The following is a 20,674-nucleotide window of genomic DNA, read 5'->3' on the forward strand; positions in this document are numbered from 1 at the left end:
ATTCTATCCTTTCTACAAGAAGGTTTGGAGAAAGGATTATCTGCAAGTTCTCTGAAGGGACAGATCTCTGCTTTATCTGTTCTACTTCACAAAAGGCTGGCAGCTGTGCCAGACGTTCAAGCGTTAGTTCAGGCTCTGGTTAGAATCAAGCCTGTTTACAGACCTTTGACTCCTCCCTGGAGTCTAAATCTAGTTCTTTCAGTTCTTCAAGGGGTTCCGTTTGAACCCTTACATTCCGTAGATATTAAGGTATTATCTTGGAAAGTTTTGTTTTTGGTTGCAATTTCTTCTGCTAGAAGAGTTTCAGAGTTATCTGCTCTGCAGTGTTCTCCGCCCTATCTGGTGTTCCATGCAGATAAGGTGGTTTTGCGTACTAAGCCTGGTTTTCTTCCGAAAGTTGTTAACAAAAATATTAACCAGGAGATAGTTGTACCTTCTTTGTGTCCGAATCCAGTTTCAAAGAAGGAACGTTTGTTACACAATCTGGACGTAGTCCGTGCTCTAAAATTCTATTTAGAGGCTACTAAAGATTTCAGACAAACATCTTCTTTGTTTGTTGTTTATTCTGGTAAAAGGAGAGGTCAAAAAGCAACTTCTACCTCTCTTTCTTTTTGGCTTAAAAGCATTATCCGATTGGCTTATGAGACTGCCGGACGGCAGCCTCCTGAAAGAATCACAGCTCACTCCACTAGGGCTGTGGCTTCCACATGGGCCTTCAAGAACGAGGCTTCTGTTGACCAGATATGTAAGGCAGCGACTTGGTCTTCACTGCACACTTTTGCCAAATTTTACAAATTTGATACTTTTGCTTCTTCGGAGGCTATTTTTGGGAGAAAGGTTTTGCAAGCCGTGGTGCCTTCCATTTAGGTGACCTGATTTGCTCCCTCCCTTCATCCGTGTCTTAAAGCTTTGGTATTGGTTCCCACAAGTAAGGATGACGCCGTGGACCGGACACACCTATGTTGGAGAAAACAGAATTTATGCTTACCTGATAAATTACTTTCTCCAACGGTGTGTCCGGTCCACGGCACGCCCTGGTTTTTTTAATCAGGTCTGATGAATTATTTTCTCTAACTACAGTCACCACGGTATCATATGGTTTCTCCTATGCATATTTCCTCCTGTACGTCGGTCGAATGACTGGGGTAGGCGGAGCCTAGGAGGGATCATGTGACCAGCTTTGCTGGGCTCTTTGCCATTTCCTGTTGGGGAAGAGAATATCCCACAAGTAAGGATGACGCCATGGACCGGACACACCGTTGGAGAAAGTAATTTATCAGGTAAGCATAAATTCTGTTTTTCCCTGCAGGCAAGGATTGGGGCAATGCTGTGTTCATGTAATCCTCTTTAGTAAGAGTAATGGTGGCTATTAGCTGTTGGAGGTTGGTTAGGTAGTCCTTACTTTAACTCCAACAATGTATGCTAACACCTATATAGAAAACCAGGGTTGATTACTCTGCTTTTCTTGTATCTTTAAGTCCCTGTCAGCGGTCAGATGACAGGGACTGCTCCACAGCTGAAGACCTTGGAGGGCAAGTCCTTTCTCTCACACACACACACACACATATATATTTATTTATTTATTTTGTGTTTTGTTTTTTCATAGAATTAGAAATATCATGGCAGGAGGACTGGGAAAATCAGGGACCTAGTGGGACCTGCTACCTTCCGATGGGCTCTATGTTTTAATATATAAATTATATATAATAATTTAAGATTTATTGCGGCTGAGCCAGTTGTATGGTAAGGAATTTGTCGCTTCCTTGGCTGGGCATTCCAGGTTTTATGGTATGTGGGGGCCGGCTCTCATACTGAGGTTATAACCCACTTTATTTCCCTGCACAATCTGTTTTCTACAAATATGGGATTATATATTTGTAAGGGCACAGTATGTGTTTGTCTTTTCACATTCCCTCTTTTTTTCTAATTGCTGAGGGATCGGACTGTTTATGGCGCAGTTTGAGCCTGCGTAGCTTAGAGGTATTATCCCGCGCCTTGGTTATTTTGCCATAGGCTTATATTAACTTAGGTTCTTTGATCTGTCATTGTTTATATCCTCCCCCTGATGTTTGCGATCGCTGCAGTGAGGCCGTTTCGCATACTAGGGTGTGCCTAGTTGGACTTGCCTTTTGCCACGCATATGTTTTTTTTGTTTTTTTTTTCCTGACTTCTTGCTGGGGTGCGTAGTATGTTCCGCCATTTTGGGCGGATACAATAGCACCGCTGTGCTAGTTTGGCAGTGATGCGCTCTGCATCCGGTAGCACTTTTCTGGAATCTCTTACATATTATTATTATTATTTATTTATAAAGTTCCAGTAGATTCTGCAGCGCTGCCCTTAGGTACAGAGATAAAAGTACATTGTAGAAAGAATACAATAAAAGACAAATTTTTACAGACAAATACAGGGGGATTTGAGGGCCCTATTCCTGTGGGAATTTACAATCTAGATAGAGATTGTAGGTTTTCAGAGCGTTAGTATTGCACTCTATCTTGCCTCATTAAATTTATGTGTATGTGTATATGTATATGCAGCACCTCCGTTTTTCCTTAGCAGGTGAGGGAGGTTCTGCGGGCTGCAGATATTTAACGATATCTTTTTATTTGAAATGGGTAACTAAGACTGACTTATCTACTTTTTATATACACAAAAAGCAATGAATTTGATAATCTTTGTTGAGGACATGTTTTTTTTTTTGTTTGTTTTTTTGTTTTTTAACTAAGATCCATTATGTCTGCACTTTTTTTTTTCAGAAGTGTTTTCTCTGGATAATAGTGCGTTTCCCTAGTATTTGCCGCCATCTAGTGGCAGTTCTTTTAAAATGCTCAAGTGTATGGCCTTTCTCTATATTCGCCTTATAAAGGTACAATTTTATTCTCTCTCATACTGAGGAGATTATGGAGTTTACTGCGTTGTTTTGTCAAATAATATTTGTACTATATAATTTTACATAAAGTTTTCTATTTCCATAAAGGGAACTATGTATATTATCTCCCTATTACTGAGGTGAAGTTTCCTGATGTCTTCAATATGTATGTTGTCCGGTTTTATTATAGGGGCTTATGTTAATCTCTCCCTTATTGAGGGGATTTTACTAATGCCTGCAACATATAGATTGTCCTATTTTATTTATAGGGACTTCTATTATTCTCTCTCTTATGGAGGTGTTTTTTCCTTATGTCTGTGACAAGTCTGTTGTCCTATTTTATAAATAGGGGCTTATATTAATCTCTTTTATGAGGGGATTTTTTACTACTGCCTGCAACATGTCTGTAGTCCTATTTTATAAATAGGGGATTATATTTATCTCTCTCTTATTAAGGTAATTTTTACTAATGTCTTCGACATGTATGTGGTCCTATTTTATTTATAGGGGCTTATATTGACCTCTCTCTAAGGAGAATTTTTCTTATGTCTGTGACATGTATATTGTCCTAGTTCCTTCTTAATATGAGGAGAGTCCACGGCTTCATTCCTTACTTGTGGGAAATACCAAACCTGACCACCAGGAGGAGGCAAAGACACCCCAGCCAAAGGCTTAAATACCTCCCCCACTCATCTCCCAGTCATTCTTTGCATTTCGTCACTGGAGGTTGGCAGTGTCAGAAGATACAGAGTAGTTCATTATGGAGGGTATCTACCCTTCGGAATGGGACTGGAGTTTAAGTAGTCTTATCAGCCTCTGAGTGAGAGCATTGACGAATGTTAGTCTGGAGATGCAGGGAGAGTCTTTCTGCGAACCTATCCAGACTCGTATTAACAGCTCCTAAGCAATCGGTGTTGACGAGTTTCACTTCCTGCTTTTTTTCACTCAAGTCCATGTCAGGAGCGATGCTGCAAGACTGTCAAACTTGAGAGGCTGTGTTTTGTTCCATGGCTTAGAATCCGATAAGATTGTTTCATTATTTATACACATATGATAACACAAGAAGATAGGGTCACAGTGTGGCTTCTTTTATCTGCATGGAATCAAGGGTTAATATATCTGGAAGAGGATTAATGAACAGGGTGGATAATTTCACATAATGTACATATTGTGATTATGCTGCGACATGTGTGAGATGTGGCTCAGGCAGATTTTGGAATGTACAGGTTTTTACTTTCGTTTGAGATGCTGCACAGCCTTTTAGCTGCAGCAGTGGCGGTCCTGCATGGCGCACCACATGACCGGGTGTGGTCACACTGATTCTTCCTCTTCCTTATGTGTGGTTTTCCGGAGACAAAGCGGTTTCTCTCTTGGGCCTGGGTCATAGGAGGGGGTGAGTGCCCCAGCCATTGGGGGTATAAAGGTGCCATGTATCTTTGTCTATTGTCCTTTTTTTTTATTATAAGTGCATGCTATGGAAGACTCTGATGCGTTAGAGGGTACTCCCTCTCTACCTAAATCTAATGCCTGTCTATATTGTGAGGAGGCCACAATGTACCCGCCTGCTCAATTATGTTCCACATGCCTTGATAAATTAATTTTATCTAAGAAAACTAATATGTTTAGTACTACTGAGCCTTCCACTTCTGAGGAGTCTCCCTCCCGTGAGGTGCGTACCCTACAGTCATCTCATATTGCACATGCAGCTTCCCATAGCACTCCTAATCCTCCATGTGGAGGGGCCCTTTTACCGTCAGACTTACATACGGCAGTGTGCGGCCTTTAGTGCTTTGCCTCGCCCTGCTAAGCGCAAGCGAAAGGTTAAATATTGCTATCCTTCCCTGGGGTCATCTACTAGCTTATTGGATACTAGATTATCCACTGATGAAGACACCTCTGATATTTCAGAGGATGTTCTTTTTGGGTTGGAATCTGCTGCCTCTAAACCTCCAGCTGTGGAGGAACCAGACTTAAGATTTAGGATTGAACATTTACGCTTTCTTCTAAAGGAAGTGTTGGCTACTTTAGAGGTTCCAGAACCTAAATTACCTGAGGAACCCTGCATTCCTAAATTAGATAAGGTCTACGAGGACAGGTTGGTAACACAGACTTTTCCAGTTCCCGTAAAGATGGCGAACATTATTAAGAATAAATGGGAAAGACTTGGTTCTTCTTTTTCCCCTTCTTCCTGTAAAAAAATTATTCTCGGTTCTGGACAAATGGAGTTGTGGGGTTCCGTTCCTAAGGTGGATGGCGATATCTCCATGCTTGCTAAGTGCACTACTATCCCTCTTGAGGATAGTTCGTTGTTTAAGGAGCCTATGGATAAGAAGCTTGAAACTCTGTTAAGAAAGATGTTTCAACATACAGGGTATTTGTTTCAACCGGCAGTGGCTGTTGCTGCAGTTGCAGGAGCGGCGACCTACTGGTGCGACTCATCTGGATTGATTGAGGTGCAAGGTCCCTTCGACGTAAGGTGCAAGGTCCCCTCAACGCAATCCAGGCAAGAATAAAGGCCTTAAGGGTAGCTAATCCTTTTATGTGTGATGCAAATATGCAGATTATTCACCTGAATGCCAAGGCTTCATTTTTTTCTGTGCTATCCCATAGGGCTCTCTGGCTGAAGTCTTGGTCCGTGGACATGACTTCGAAGTCTAGACTTCTTTCCCTTCCATTTAAGGGTAAAATTCTCTTTGGTCCAGGCCTGGACTCAATCATATCCACAGTTACTGGAGGTAAGGGTGCCTTTTTACCGCAGGATAAGAACAAACCTAAGGGACAAGGTCCTAATTTTCGCTCCTTTCGTTCAGACATATCCCAACGTCAGCAGCCCTCTACGAAGCCTGAGCAGTCCAAGGGAACTTGGAAACCTTCTCAGTCCTGGAATATCAAACCTGTCTTCAAGGCCAGAAAAAAAGAGAAGCTTTTCTAAAGTTTGTTAGGGATCTGTCTTCCCTGGGGGTCATTGTACCAGTACAACCAGCAGAGAGAGGTCTGGGATACTACTCAAACCTTTTTGTGGTACCAAAGAAGGAGGGTACTTTTCGTCCGATTCTGGACCTAAAGTGCTTAAAGGGACACTGAACCCAATTTTTTTCTTTTGTGATTCAGATAGAGAATGCAATTTTAAGCAACTTTCTAATTTACTCCTATTATCAATTTTTCTTAATTTTCTTGGTATCTTAATTTGAAATGCAAGAATGTAAGTTTAGATGCCGGCCCATTTTTGGTTAACAACCTGGGTTCTTCTTGCTGATTGGTGGATAAATTCATCCACCAATAAAAAAGTGCTGTCCACAGTTCTGAACCACAAAAAAAGCTTAGATGCCTTCTTTTTCAAATAAAGATAGCAAGAGAACGAAGAAAAATTGATAATAGGAGTAAATTAGAAAGTTACTTAAAATTGCATGCTCTATCTGAATCACAAAAGAAAAAATTTGGGTTCAGTGTCCCTTTAAACAATTTCCTGGCTGTCCCCTCTTTCAAGATGGAGACAATAAGGTCCATTCTACCTTTAGTCCAGGAAGGACAATTCATGACAACGATAGACCTGAAGGATGCCTACCTTCACGTCCCGATACACAAGGAACACTTCAAGTTCCTAAGATTTGCGTTCCTGGACCAGCACTTCCAGTTTATTGCACTTCCGTTTGGTCTAGCTACTGCTCCAATAGTTTTTACGAAGGTTCTAGGGGCTCTGCTCGCAGTAGACAGAACCAGAGGGATTGAGGTGGTGCCGTACTTAGACAATATTTTGGCTCAAGCACCGTCCTGTCATCTGGCAGAGGACCATTCAAAAGCCCTTCTTTCTCTTCTTCGATCTCATGGATGGAAGATAAACTTAGAAAAGAGTTCTCTTGTTCCCAGTACCAGGGTGGAGTTCCTGGGTACGATAATAGACTCCATATTCATGAGGATATTTCTTACAGACCAGAGACATTACAAGCTAACTTGTCTTGCCCTCCAGACCTCCTTCAGGCCATCTGTGGCTCGGTGTATGGAGGTAATTGGGCTCATGGTGTCCTGCATGGGCATCATCCCCTTTGCCAGATTCCATCTCAGACCTCTTCAGCTGTGCATGCTGAGAGAGTGGAACGGCAAGCATTCAGATCTGTCAACATATTTCTCTGGACAGCCGGTCGAGAGAATCGCTCTCCTGGTGGCTCTGTCCAGATCACCTGTCCCAAGGGATGTCCTTCTTGAGACCATACTGGGAGATTGTGACTATGGACACAAGTCTCACAGGATGGGGAGCTGTTTGGGGTGCCAGGAAGGCACAGGGCCAGTGGACTTGAGAGGAATCCCTCCTCCCAATCAACAACTTGGAGTTTCGAGCGATATTCTATGCTCTGAAGGCTTGGCTCCTTCTGGGTTCGACCCAGTTTATCATATTCCAATCGGATAACATAACCTTTGTGGCTTACATCAACCATCGGGGGGGGGGAACGAGAAGCTCCCTAGCAATGAGGGAAGTATCTCGGATTCTGGAATGGGCAGAGACCCACAACTGTTCGCTGTCAGCGATCCACATTCCGGGTGTGGACAACTGGGAAGCGGATTTCCTCAACAGACAATCTTTTCATCCGGAGGAATGGTCTCTTCATCCCGAGGTGTTTGCAGAGATTTGCAGCAGATGGGGGGCACCTGAGATAGATTTCATTGCGTCCCGTCTCAATTCCAAGCTACCCAGATATGGGTCGCGGTCAAGGGATCCTCAGGCAGAGCTAATAAATGCATTAGCAGTGCTTTCGAGGTTCAGTCTGATCTACATTTTCCCACCATTACCACTTCTACCTCGTGTGGTGGCCCGCATCAAGCAGGAGCGAGCATCAGTGGCCTCGGAGGATGTGGTTCACGGATCTGGTGGGGATGTCCTCATCTCCTCCATGGAGGTTACCTTGTCACAGGGATCTTCTGGAACAAGGTCCTTTTCTTCATCAAAATCTAGATTCTCTGAGGCTGACTGCGTGGAGATTGAACGCTTAGTTCTAGCCAAGAGAGGTTTTTTTTAAGAGAATTATCGATACTCTCATTCAAGCTCGTAAGCTGGTTACTTATCGCATCTATCATAAGGCCAGTTTATGACCACTATAGATCTGAAGGACGCTTACCTTCATGTTCCAATCCACAGGGAACACTTTCAGTTCCTGAGGTTTGCATTCCTGGACCAGTACTTCCAGTTCATTGCCCTTCTGTTTGGCCTAGCTACTGCTCTACGAAGCTTTACAAAGGTTCTGGGGGCTCTTCTAGCTATTGCCAGAACTCAGGGTATTGCAGTAGCCCCATACTTGGATGATATTCTGGTGCAAGCACCATCCTTTCGTCTTGCGGAAGAATTATCGTAGTCCCTTTTCATTCTTCTTCGATCACATGGATAGAAGATAATCTTTGAAAAGAGTTCTCTTATCCCAAGTACCAGGGTGGATTTCGGGGTACTATTATAGACTCCATATCTATGAGGATATTTCTAACAGACCAGAGATGTTGCAAGGTAACTTTGGCATGTCTTGCCCTCCGGATCTCCTTGAGTCCCTCTGTGGCTCAGTGTATGGAGGTGATTGGTCTCATGGTGTCCTGCATGGATATCATTCCTTTTGCCAGGTTTGTCTCGGACCTTTACAACTGTGCATGCTGGGGCAGTAGAACGGCGATCATTCAGATCTCTCTCAACAGATTGTATTAGACAGCCGCTCAAGAGAATTGCTCTCTTGGTTGCTCTGTCCAGATCATCTGTCTTAAGACCATCCTGGGAGATTGTGACTCCAGGCGCAAGCCTATCTGGATGGGGAGCTGTTTAGGGTCCCAGGAAGGCACAGGGGTTGTGGACTCAGGAGGAGTCCTCCCTCCCTATCAGTAATTTGGAACTACGGACAGTCTTGAAGGCTTGGCCACTTCTGGGTTCATCCCAGTTTATCAGATTCCAATCAGACAATATAACCTTGGTGGCTTACATCAACCGTCTAGGGGAAACTAGAAGTTCCTTGGCAATGAATGAAGTATCTCAGATTCTGGAGTGGGCGGAGACCCACAGCTGTTTGCTGTCAGCCATCCACATTCCGACTGTGGACAACTGGGAGGCGGATTTTCTCAGCAGGCAATCCTTCCATCCAGGGGAATAGTCATTCCATCCAGAGGTGTTTGCAGAGATATGCAGCAAGTGCAGGACATCGGAGATAGATCTCATGGCGTCCCGTCTCAATACCAAGCTACCCAGTTATGGGACGAGATCGAGGGATCCCCAAGTGGATATAATAGATGCACTAGTGGTGCCCTGGATGTTAAAACTCATATGTTTTTCCTCCTTTACTGCTTCTTCTTTGAGTGGTGGCCCACATCAAGCAGAAGTGGTTATCAGTAATCCTGATTGATCCATCGTGGCCGCGAAGGACGTGGTTCGCGAATCTAGTGGGGATGTCCTCATCTCCTCCGTGGAAGTTACCTTGTCTCAGAGACCTTCTGATACAAGGTCCATTTGTTCATCAAAATCTAGATTCTCTGAGGCTGACTGAGATTGAACGTTTAGTCTTCGTCAAGAGATGTTTCTCTGAGAGTGTCATAGATACTCTTATTCAAACTCTTAAACCAGTTACTCAGCGTATCTACCACAAGGTGTGGAGGACCTACTTATTCTGGTGTGAAGAGTGTGGTTTTTCCTGGCACAGAGTTAAGGTTGCCAGGATCTTATCTTTTTGCCAGGATTGACTGGAGGAGGGCCTTTCTGCTAGTTCCCTGAGGGGACAGATTTCAGCCCTGTTGGTTTTATTGCACAAGAGACTGGCTGAGCTTCCAGATGTGCAGTCCTTTGTTAAGGCTCTGATTAGGATCAGACCTGTGTTTAGATCTAGGGCTCCTCCTTGGAGCCTAATTCTTGTTCTTCAGGTTTTGCAACAGGTTCTGTTTGAGCCTCTGCATTCCATTGACATTAAATTTGTTATCTTGGAAGGTTCTCTTTTTATTGGCTATTGCCTCTGCGCGCAGAGTTTCTGAGATCTCTGCTTTGCAATGTGACCCCCCTTATCTGATTTTTCATACAGATAAGGCAGTTTTACGTACTAAATTGGGTTTTCTTCCCAAGGTTGTGTCAGATCGCAACATCAATCAGGAGATTGTGGTTCCTTCCTTGTGTCCTAATCCTCCTCCATCGAAGGAACGCTTACTTCACAATTTGGAAGTGGTTCGCGCCTTGAAGTTCTATCTTCAGGCTACTAAGGAGTTTAGACAATATTCCTCTTTGTTGTCTATTCGGGGAAGCGTAAGGGGCAGAAGGCTACTTTGACTTCCCTATCTTTTTGGTTAAGGAGTGTCATCCGCTTAGCTTAGAAGACATCGGGACATCGTCCTCCTGAGAAGATAACGGCTCATTCCACTAGAGCAGTGGCTTCCTCTTGGGCCTTTAAGAACGAGGCCTCTATGGATCAAATTTGTAATGCGGCTACCTGGTCCTCCTTACATACTTTTTAAAATTTTTCCAAGTTTGATGTTTTTGATTCGGCGGAAGCAGCTTTCGGGAGAAAAGTTTTGCTAGCTGTGGTGGCCTCAGAATAGGGTCTGCCTCTTCCTTTTTGTTTCCTTCCGTTATTCATTTAGTGTCCTCTGGAGCTTGGGTATAGTTTTCCCAACAGTAAGGAATGAAGCCGTGGACTCTCCCTATCTTAGGAAGGAAAAGATAATTTATGCTTACCATATAAATTCTTTTCCTTCCGGATAGGGAGAGTCCATGGCCCCCACACGATTTTTCTTGACTATGGGCTGTTCCCTATTATTTATTTTATTCTTTTAGCACCATTTATAACCTAATGTTTCTCCTACTTTTCCTTGTTCCCTCGGCAGAATGACTGGGCTAATAAGGAAGTGGGAGGGATATTTAAGCTTTTGGCTGAGTTGTCTTTGCCTCCTCCTGGTGGCCAGGAGTTTTATTTCCCAACATTAAGGAATGAAGGCGTAGACTCTCCTTATCCAGGAGGAAAGGAATTTATCTGGTAAGCATAAAGTATGTTTTTTGAGACTTTTGCTTTCCTACATCCAAACCTTGATTCTCTGAAGCTGTCTACTTAGAGATTAAACGCATAGTCTTATCTAGACAAGGTTTTTCCGATAAGGTGATTGATTCTATGATTCTGAATCGTAAACTGGTAACTTGCAAGATTTACCATACAATATGGCGTACATACTTTTTCTGGTTTGAATCTAGGGGTTTCTCTTGGATGAGGGTACTCTGAAAGACCAAATCTCTTCTCTTTCAATCTGTTCAATCTGTTGTTCAAGCCTTATTCGGAATAAGGTCTGTGTTTAAGTCTGTTGCTCCTCCATGGAGCCTTCATCTTGTTCTTAGGGTTCTGCAGCAGGCTCCGTTTGCGCCTAGGCAGTCTATTGATATTAAATTATCTTGGAAAGCTTGTAGAGCCTAGGAACTTTTGACTCAGTAGTGTGACCCTCCTTCCCTTATTTTTTATGCGGATAAGGGGGTCCTTCGTTCCAACTTGAGATTTTTTCCTAAGGTGGTGTCGAACCGCAATATAAATCAGGAAAATGCTGTTCCTTCGTTCTGTCGTACTCCTTCTCATAAGGAATGTCTGTTGCATAACCTGGTTGTTGTGCGTGCTCTGAAGTTCTATCTGCAGGCAACTAGAGATTTTAGACAATCTACTACCCTTGTTGTTGTAGTCTTTGGTACCCATAAGGGTCAGATAGCCTCATTTTTTTTGGCTGAGAAGTATTATTGGTTGGCTTATGAGGCTGCTGGACAACAGTCTATTGAGAGGATTACCGCTCATTTCACAAGGGCTTTCTCTTCTTCCTGGGCCTTTAAAAATGAGGCTTCTGTGGAACAGATCTGCAAGGTGGCCACTTGGTCCTCGTTGCACACCTTTTCGAAAATTTTACAAATTCAATGTTTTTGGCCTCAGCTGAGACTTCTTTGGGCAGAAAAGTCCTTCAAGCGGTGGTGCCTTCTATTTAGGTCCGCCTGTCTTGTTCCCCCTCCCTTCCATTCTGTGTTCTCTAGCTTGGGTATTGGTTCCCACTAGTAATTGAATGGATTTGTGGACTCTCCGTGCTATTGGAAAGAAAACAAAATGTATGCTTACCTGATAAATTATTTTCTTTCCTGGCATGGAGAGTCCACGACCGCCCTTTAATTAATTACATTTTAAGATGTTTTTTGTCAATTTTATACCTCAGGCACCTCTATACCCTTGTGTCCTCTTCTCTTTCCATATTCCTTCGGCTGAGTGACTGGGGTTTTATTGGAAGTGGGAGTGATACTTAACAACAGCTTTGCTGGGGTGTTCTTTGCCTCCTCCTGGTGGCCAGAAGTTGAATTCCTACTAGTAATTGAATGGATTTGTGGACTCTCCATGCCAGGAAAGAAAAGAATTCATCAGGTAAGCATAAATTTTGTTTTTCATGGTACCACAGATCTAAAATACACTCACTACATATTCTTACGTACTTTGTTTTATCAACCCGAATCAGCTTGCAACTCCTCCCTTTGGTCTAACAAATGTGCCTAGTTTGTTTTCTATGTTTTAGTTAGCTCTTATAAACAAAAACAATTCAAAGGGCATCAGAGTGGACTTGATTTAAATCAAATTTTAAATCAGTAAAACCGATTTTTAAATCAATTTAAATCATGGTTTTCATTTTTAGAATAACTTTAAAGATTATTTTTCCTGTTATTTCAGACCCTTTCTGATTTGGTTATATATCATTAGATATGCATAGATAGGTCATTGAAATTATTTGGAGGTGATCTATTTCTAGTTGAATAGGTTAATCATTCATATTTGATCAATTTTTCAGCTGTAATTTCTTGGAAGGCGAAAAATAGTGACTACCTTAATCCTTTGAGTGCTAAGCACTTTCCCACCTGGATGCTAAGCTGATTAATTATTTTTTTTTATTTTGTGGAGGGAAAAAAAAATCACTTTTTTTTTTTTTTTTTTTCCAGATCCCCCTTTACACCATTGAAAATGTTAGGTGATTACCTTTCCAATGGTGGGTCTTGGGGGTCTGTAGCTGCTTAGATGCCTGAGATACAGGCTTCTAAGCAGCATGCCCCCTTTCCCTATACTTCGTATTGACCAATTGTTAATAAAGTTGCGCAATGACGTCTCCTCGCAAAACGTGATGCCCCGGCGAAGCCTGTCACTCTACAGACACGATCGCTGGGGTAGAAGCGGGTGGGAGCCCCCAGATCTCCCTCAAGGTGGGAGAGTGCTAGTGACGGCTCAGAGCCGTCATTAGCACCAGAGTGGGAAACTGTGACAGCTCAGAGCTGTCATTAGCACTCAAAGGGTTAAAGGGATACTAAACCTATTTTTTTCCTGTCATGATACAGATAGAGTATGCAATTTTAAGCAAATGTAGCCACCAATCAGCAAGAGCTACCCCAGATGCTGAACCAAAAATGGGCTGGAAACTAACCTTACATTCCTGATTCTTCAAATAAAGATAGCACGAGAACAAATAAAAAATTATAATTGGAGTAAATTAGTTGCTTAAAATTGCATGCTCTATTTGAATCATGAAAGATTTTTTTTTATTTTTTTTTTACAATTATTTTAGCTTCCTATTTGCAGTTAAGGGTGGACTGGAGCAGAATATGTTTGATATTTCACATAGATTAAGAAAAGTTTGAATAACTGAATTAAGTTAAGCATGCATTGCTACTTCAAGGATTCAGCTACTGCCTTATTGCTTTGCTCGACGTGTTCATCCCTCAATCCAGCATGTTGTTTTTTTAATTAATTTCCCAGTTTTATTACATTGGAAAAGAAATATTTTTTTGTGTGTGTTGTCAGAATTATGATAATTCACTTGACACACAATCTTTTCTCTCTTAGATATGCCTACCTGGAGAAGTTCATGACATTTCAGATGTCTCTTCGAAGAGAAGATGTGTGGCTACCACTCATGTCTTATAGAAATTCTTTGCTAGCAGGTGGAGATGATGATAATATGTCAGTTATGAGTGGAATGAGTGGCCGAGGATCTTCAATGAGGAGTAAAAAAACAAAACCAGCAACAGGGAAACGGAAAATACCAGAAGGTGACCAAAAAGCACACATCTTAAATCTCTATTATCAAAAACTGTTAAAATATAATATATATATATATATACAGTGTGAAGATACCAGCACTCACTATATCTATAATTATACCGGGGTGCTCTCAGATATGCTCTTACAACTTTAATAAATCACTTTGAATGACGGCGAGTGCTCTCTCTGGATTATTACTGTAAGGTGCGCTCTTACTATCTAGCAAAAGACAAAGTACCAGGATGAAATCCCAGTCAATATTAAAGTCCACCATGAATACACTCACTGGATTTAACTTAGTTATATTTCCTTCTATTGGCAGTGAGAGTCCACAAGAACATCCATTACCTATGGGAAATACTATTCCTGGCCACCAGGAGGAGGCAAATACACCCCAAACAAGACTATAAATATCCCTCCCACTTCCCCTACCCTCCAGTAGTTCTTTGCCTTGTATCATGGCGGTAGGCAGAGAGAGATGCTCTGGAAAAAAAAAATGAGGTTTAACATGGATTGGCTCAGTGAACCGGGGATCATATGTCCATATAAATCTCAATTGAGTATTGGTATATATCATGCTGGTAGACGCTGGGTATCCCATGCCTCTTTCCAGTCTAACCTAAATCCCATGTCTGATAACACGGTGTGTTTCACACTAAATTACAGACTTATGATAAGTTAGTTTTACCCTCTTTCATGGCAACTTGTCTAATAAAGAGGTGGTATAGTACTTGTCCCTGCGTTAGGATGCATGTTCTGTGCACATTCCTATCCCCTTGGACAGCCATGTGTTTGCCATAAATATAAATGTAGTCAAGGACTGAGGGGGCTGCGCCTCGGCACGTTAACTTGCAGGACAATGACAAACATTTCATCACCCTGTTACGGTCACTTTCACTATCGTAGTGTACGCCGCCCCAGGGGGCTATTGGGTGTAATATGGCAGGCTATGTCTTGCATGTTATCCTTTCTTCAGGAAGGCCTGGAGAAAGGTTTGTCAGTCAGTACTCTGAAGGGTCAGATTTCTGCACTCTCTTTTTGCACAAACGACTAGCAGATCTGCCAGATGTTTAATCCTTTGTTCTGGCGTTGGTCAGAATAAGGCCTGTGTTTAAACCTGTTTCTCCTTCTTGGAGCCTTAATCTTGTTCTTAAAGTTTTGTAGCAGGCTCCGTTTGAGCCTATGCATTCGGTTGATATTAAGTTATTATCTTGTCAAAATGGTTCTCCATAGATCAACAGCGATCACTTCTACCACCTCATCTGACTAATCATCTTCCTTTCAAACTCCTCCAGGAAATCTCTTAGGGCAACATAAAACTCTATAACACCCCTGGCGCAACCTTTTTTTTCTTTTTTCATCAACATAAAACTCTAACATAGTGGCCACAATCAGAGAGTGAGCAATAGGCAACAATCGTCTGGCTTAGAAAATCTAATAAACAGAATCTAAAGACAGCAGTCCAACAGTGACTGCCTCACCAGGATCTTGTTGATAAGAGGCCGCTTAGAGCATTGACAGTCCAGATCAGAGCCCAGTGGTCATAAATACAGCTAATATGGTCTAAATTTGTGCAGCAAGCATTAAGACAACCTCAACTAGCTTTTCCAAGTGAGGATATTTTAGATATCCAGCAATAATCGGTAGATTAGAAGGTTCTCACTGGAAACTTCTGATAAGCCCCCAGTAATGGATATTTTGATCAATGTTGATGCAGATAGCTGTTTTTAAAGAACAGTCTTATTTTTTGTGTCATCTTTAGCTATTTAAACAATAGTTCTTATAAGAAAAATGTTAAGGCAGGATCAACTAGGAGGTGCCCTGGATGTCCTTACTGCTCGCCTCCTCTCTTGCCATCTTGTAATTTTCACCGCTCTAAACTTTGTAGGTATGTACTGTTCCAAAAACTACAATGTGCCACAGGTCATGTTCTGCCCCAAGTGGCTAGATACTTACTGCCTGCCCACATGTGCTTCTGCCTCAACTTATGAATATTTACTCTGCAAATTACCACCACGACTCCTGTGCTGCACTGTGTGTCTGTCTATTTGTAACTCTGCCATTACCATATTTCATTGTGGTATTATGTTGCAATTGGTGTAAATATGTGTGCCCTGAGTGACTTTTACTTATTTTTAATATTGTGGAATAAATTTATACTTGATTGCCAGTTCCTGCTTTATCAGAGTGATTTATAAAGAAAGCATTATTCTTACAGTTAGTGTAGTTCATGGGCCACGTGAGTGTGCTTTAACAAGTTATTTTTCTGGGCTGCATCTGGAGCACTGCATGGCAGGAAATAGTGTTGCCATCTAGTGCGCTTGCAAATGGATTACATTCTTAAAAAACTACTGCCATATAGTGTTCCAGAAATGGGCTGGCTCCTAAGCATACATCCCTGCTTTTCAACAAAAGGTACTAAGACAGTGAAAAAAATTGATCATAGAAGTAAATTAGAAAGTTGTTTAAAATTACATCCTCTATATGTAAGAAACATTTTGGATTTCATATCCCTTTAACTACAAGCAAGCTGCAACTATTGGATACACTTTTTTTTGGTGAATCTTGAAAGTTTCCTACTTCAAAGGCATTCTAAAGGAACACTGAACCCACATTTTTTTCTTTCACGATTCAGATAGACTATGCGATTTTAAGCAACTTTCTAATTAACTCCTATTATCAATTTTTCTTCATTCTCTTGCTATCTTTATTTGCAAAGCAATAATGGAGGTTTAGAAGCCGGCCCATTTTTGGTTCACAACCTGGATTGTGCTTGCTGATTGGTGGCTAAATGCACCCACCATTAAACAAGTACTGTCCAGGGTCTCAACCAAAAATTGTCTGGCTCCTTAGCTTAGATGCCTTCTTTTTCAAATAAAGATAGCAAGAGAATGAAGAAAAATTGATAATAGGAGTAAATTAGAAAGTTGCTTAAAATTACATGCTCTTTCTGCATCATGAAAGAAAAATTGGGTTTAGTGTCCCTTTAAGGTTTCTTATTTCTTCATTCACACAAGGACTTTATGTGCAGTTTATTTTAACATTCTTTTTTTTTTTTTTTACTGTGCTGCTCTATCTTTTTTCTTTTATAATGCTGGGAAGCAGTTCCTCGCAGGAAATAATAGGGAACAAATTTAGTCCATGGCTGAAACCAACACATTTATCATGGGAGAAAAAAACAAACGGATTATTTGTCCAGAAAGAGAATTTTTCTTATGTCTACTGGATATGTAAAATTTCTGAATATTTTTAAATAAAAACACTAAAATTTAGTGCAAAAAAACAAACTATAAAAAAAACACAAACAGAGCTCATGCATTTTAAAATACCATCTTGGCCTTCCTATAAAAAAAAATGTTTGCATAAACGTTTATATCAGGTTGTGTTTTCTTCCATACTAGCCTCATTTTGACAATTCTTTCAAAATATTGGAGATGTAGGCATAATTTTTCTTACTTAGAATTATTTCATATGGCTGTTTGTTATTTATCTATGGCCTTGCAAAAATTTGATGTTGCCAAGTCAGTCTGCAGACCCAAGTCTTGATTTATTTTTACTTTCTTAAAAAATAATCCATTATGAAGTAAATTCTGATATGATTACTTTCATTTCTTCTGTGCAGCTGAAGAGAGCAGCAGCAGTGAAAGTATGTGGTTAAACAGGGAACAAACTATGAATACACCAGTCATGATGCAAACTCCACAGCTTACATCCACAATTATGAGAGACCCCAAGAGATTGCGGCCTGAAGAGAATTATATGCCTGTCTACCCAATGCAGCCTGAACATCACCAAACTCCTCTTGATTACAAGTAAGTGTAAACTGTGGCCATTTGATTTTTGACTATTTAGTATTTAGAGATAATGTTCCTTAAAACTCAGATCATTTTTATTTTGCAGGCAAAATGTTCTTTGCGCTAATAATCGCTTTTACTTCTAGTACACAGGTAACGTGGATGCTTGCCCAGAGGCAACAGGAAGAGGTAGCAAGGCAGCAGCAAGAGAGAGCAATGAATTATGTGAAGTTAAGGTCTAATCTTCAACAAGCCATGTAAGCTACCTTGCTTTAAATGTAGTTTTAGTCTTGAAAGTTTTAAATTGTATTCTATATTACTGTACTTCTTAGCAGTTGTCTCATACCTTTTGTAGTGTCAAAGTTATGAACATAGTTATGTGGGGTTATATGCTTTATGGCTTCTTGAAGTTGAAGCTCTCATCAACCTTGCCTTCATATGTGTATGCACCCTGTGTTTTAATGTCTGCATCTGTGCAGGGTTTCTGTAGCTACAGTGGGTATTGAAAAGAATCCTCCCTTGAAAATAAGTACATTTTGTTGCTTTGCAGCCTTAAATAAAGACACACAGTTTTTGTTTATCCAGTTATAATTACTCAGTGCAACTTATAACATCCAAGTGAAAGATATAACACCAACTTGTCAGGCAAAATAAAGACAATTCAAAAACAGAATCACTTAGTTCCAAAAAGGATCACCCCTTGTGTCAGTATTTCTCTTGTAAGGTGTATCCAGTCCACGGATTCATCCATTACTTGTGGGATATTCTCCTTCCCAACAGGAAGCTGCAAGAGGATCACCCACAGCAGAGCTGTCTATATAGCTCCTCCCTTAACTGCCACCTCCCAGTCATTCTCTTGCAGCTCTCGACAAGGGAAGTAGCTAGAGAGATGTGTTGCCTTAATGTAGTTTATCTTCAATCAAAAGTTTGTTATTTTCAAATGGTTCCGGAGTTGTACTATTTTAGCCTCAGGCAGAAAGTTGAAGAATAGTCTGCCTGTGGTCTTTGATGATCTTAGCAGGTTGTAACTAAGATCCATTGCTGTTCTCACACATAACTGAAGAGATGGGTAACTTCAGCTGGGGGAATTGCGTGCAGGGTCTCCTGCTCTGAGGTATGTGCAGTTTTAAATTTTTCTAGAGAAATGATATGCTAGAAAATGCTGACAATACCGGATTTATTTAAGGTAATAGTATATGGAAAAAACAGCACTACCAAAAGTGTGTTTTAGGGAAAGAGAGGTGCGCCTATTCAATGCTATTCTTAAAGTGAAAGTTATAATTATGATATTTTCTATTATTTCCTGTAAAGAATATATAATATAAAACAATATAATATAAAACAAAAATACAACACTAAAATTATAGTATATATATATAAGAATGATCAACAAATGAAATATAATAAATACTTATTGGATTCCTCGGTATTGATATACAGAAAAAGAAAAGTCCATGTATATTCAGTGTACTAAAAAGTCCCACAATTCTTGAGAAATTATATAGTGTAGATAGCCCCAGGAATCAGCAGCTCTCTCCAAAGTATACGTGGAAATGAAGCTTGGTCCTGGGAATGACAAAAGAGGGAAGAGGCGCTCTGGTGCAGATAAACCCAATAATGAGTGAGATTTCCAATAAAAGAGAAATACTAATACTCACAAAGGTAATTGCACTTCCAGTGCAATAATCCACAAGCCGAAACTTCTGAGCCGTTCGGCTGACTCTTTCTCTCCCGGTATGCTCCCGGCAACAATCAGGCCCCGGTGTGCTCCCGGCGACAATCTGGCCCCTAAGAGAAATAAAGCATAGAACACCTTTGGTGCAGATAACCCTGACCAGTATGGAACTACTATCAGAGGGTAGATGTGAATACTCACAAACGTATGTGCACAATCAGTGCAATATCGAGCGGACCGAAACTTTGTAAAGCCGTTCGGCTGACTTCCGAAAGAAATGTGCTCTCACAAGTCCAGTGGAAAAGAACAGTTCAAAGCAAGGTAGAACAATATAAAAACTTTTATTAAAATACTTAAAACTTCGCTACGCGTTTCTCGGCTGCTCGCCGTTTCATCAGGCTCATAAATTTAGTGAACTACCTTGCTATCTTAAAAAGGCTGAGTTAACCAATGGGGATAGTTTGTGTATTACACACCCACCGTAACTCCCCCACCAATAGAGATGGTTTAAATGTTGCACACCCACCATAACATGTGTATTGATTGATTAGGTGCTACACTTCTTGCAAAAACTTTATAACTAACAAAGTTATATCTCAGCTATCGATAACATACTATTCCAGATATCAATATATACATATCCATGACAACATCGAACAAAATATTGCGGGTAAACATAAAGACTCAACTTATATCTGATGCACAAAGTGTGCGCAATGATCTAAATTTTATACATAATATGTACAAATAAATGTCCTATAAATTCTAGGTTTCAGGGGATTAACCCTTCCTTATATAAGTATATAATCTGTGTACATAATACCCTCGCTGTGTTATTGATATGACACTTACATACATGATGCCGTGTATCATGCATCATACATGTATAGTTACTGTTTGTTAACATAATACATAAAGATGGTGATTAAATATTATGACATTCGCAATAAATCTCAATGTATTTCTAAGTATTTTGGATATAGTCCAATTTGGTTTAAGGGATAATAACATTCTATTATTTGAATCTAAACATTCTATATAATCCCAAATAACAGTTTCGAGCCCTTTGTGTTTTTTAATAATAAATTTGTAGTGGCATTAATAACTTTGTAATAATATAGTTCCTATAATACCTATACCATTAGTAACCTTGTAATAATATTATAGTTCCTATAATACCTATACCATATGTGTGTCCTCTATGTGATGATATATCTAGGAGGATATATCCTAGATGTAGTGCTAATGTGAATCATGGTTATAGGGATATTAGTGTATGTGCCCTTAATGTTATAGG

At 40.7% G+C, this 20,674-nt stretch overlaps 1 protein-coding gene across 1 annotated transcript in view; it reads left to right on the top strand.

Annotated features, from left to right (window-relative positions):
• Window positions 1–20,674, top strand: part of STAG2 (stromal antigen 2) — an 848,979-nt gene that overhangs the window by 723,237 nt on the left and 105,068 nt on the right. Inside the window, exons 30-32 of the mRNA XM_053699120.1 lie at window positions 13,711–13,916; window positions 17,531–17,720; window positions 17,849–17,959. Coding sequence (XP_053555095.1) covers window positions 13,711–13,916; window positions 17,531–17,720; window positions 17,849–17,959 — 507 coding nt within the window. The remainder of the gene's footprint in view (window positions 1–13,710; window positions 13,917–17,530; window positions 17,721–17,848; window positions 17,960–20,674) is intronic.

Source organism: Bombina bombina, chromosome 1 (genome assembly GCF_027579735.1).
Source record: "Bombina bombina isolate aBomBom1 chromosome 1, aBomBom1.pri, whole genome shotgun sequence".
In the NCBI taxonomy this organism is placed as follows: domain Eukaryota; kingdom Metazoa; phylum Chordata; class Amphibia; order Anura; family Bombinatoridae; genus Bombina; species Bombina bombina.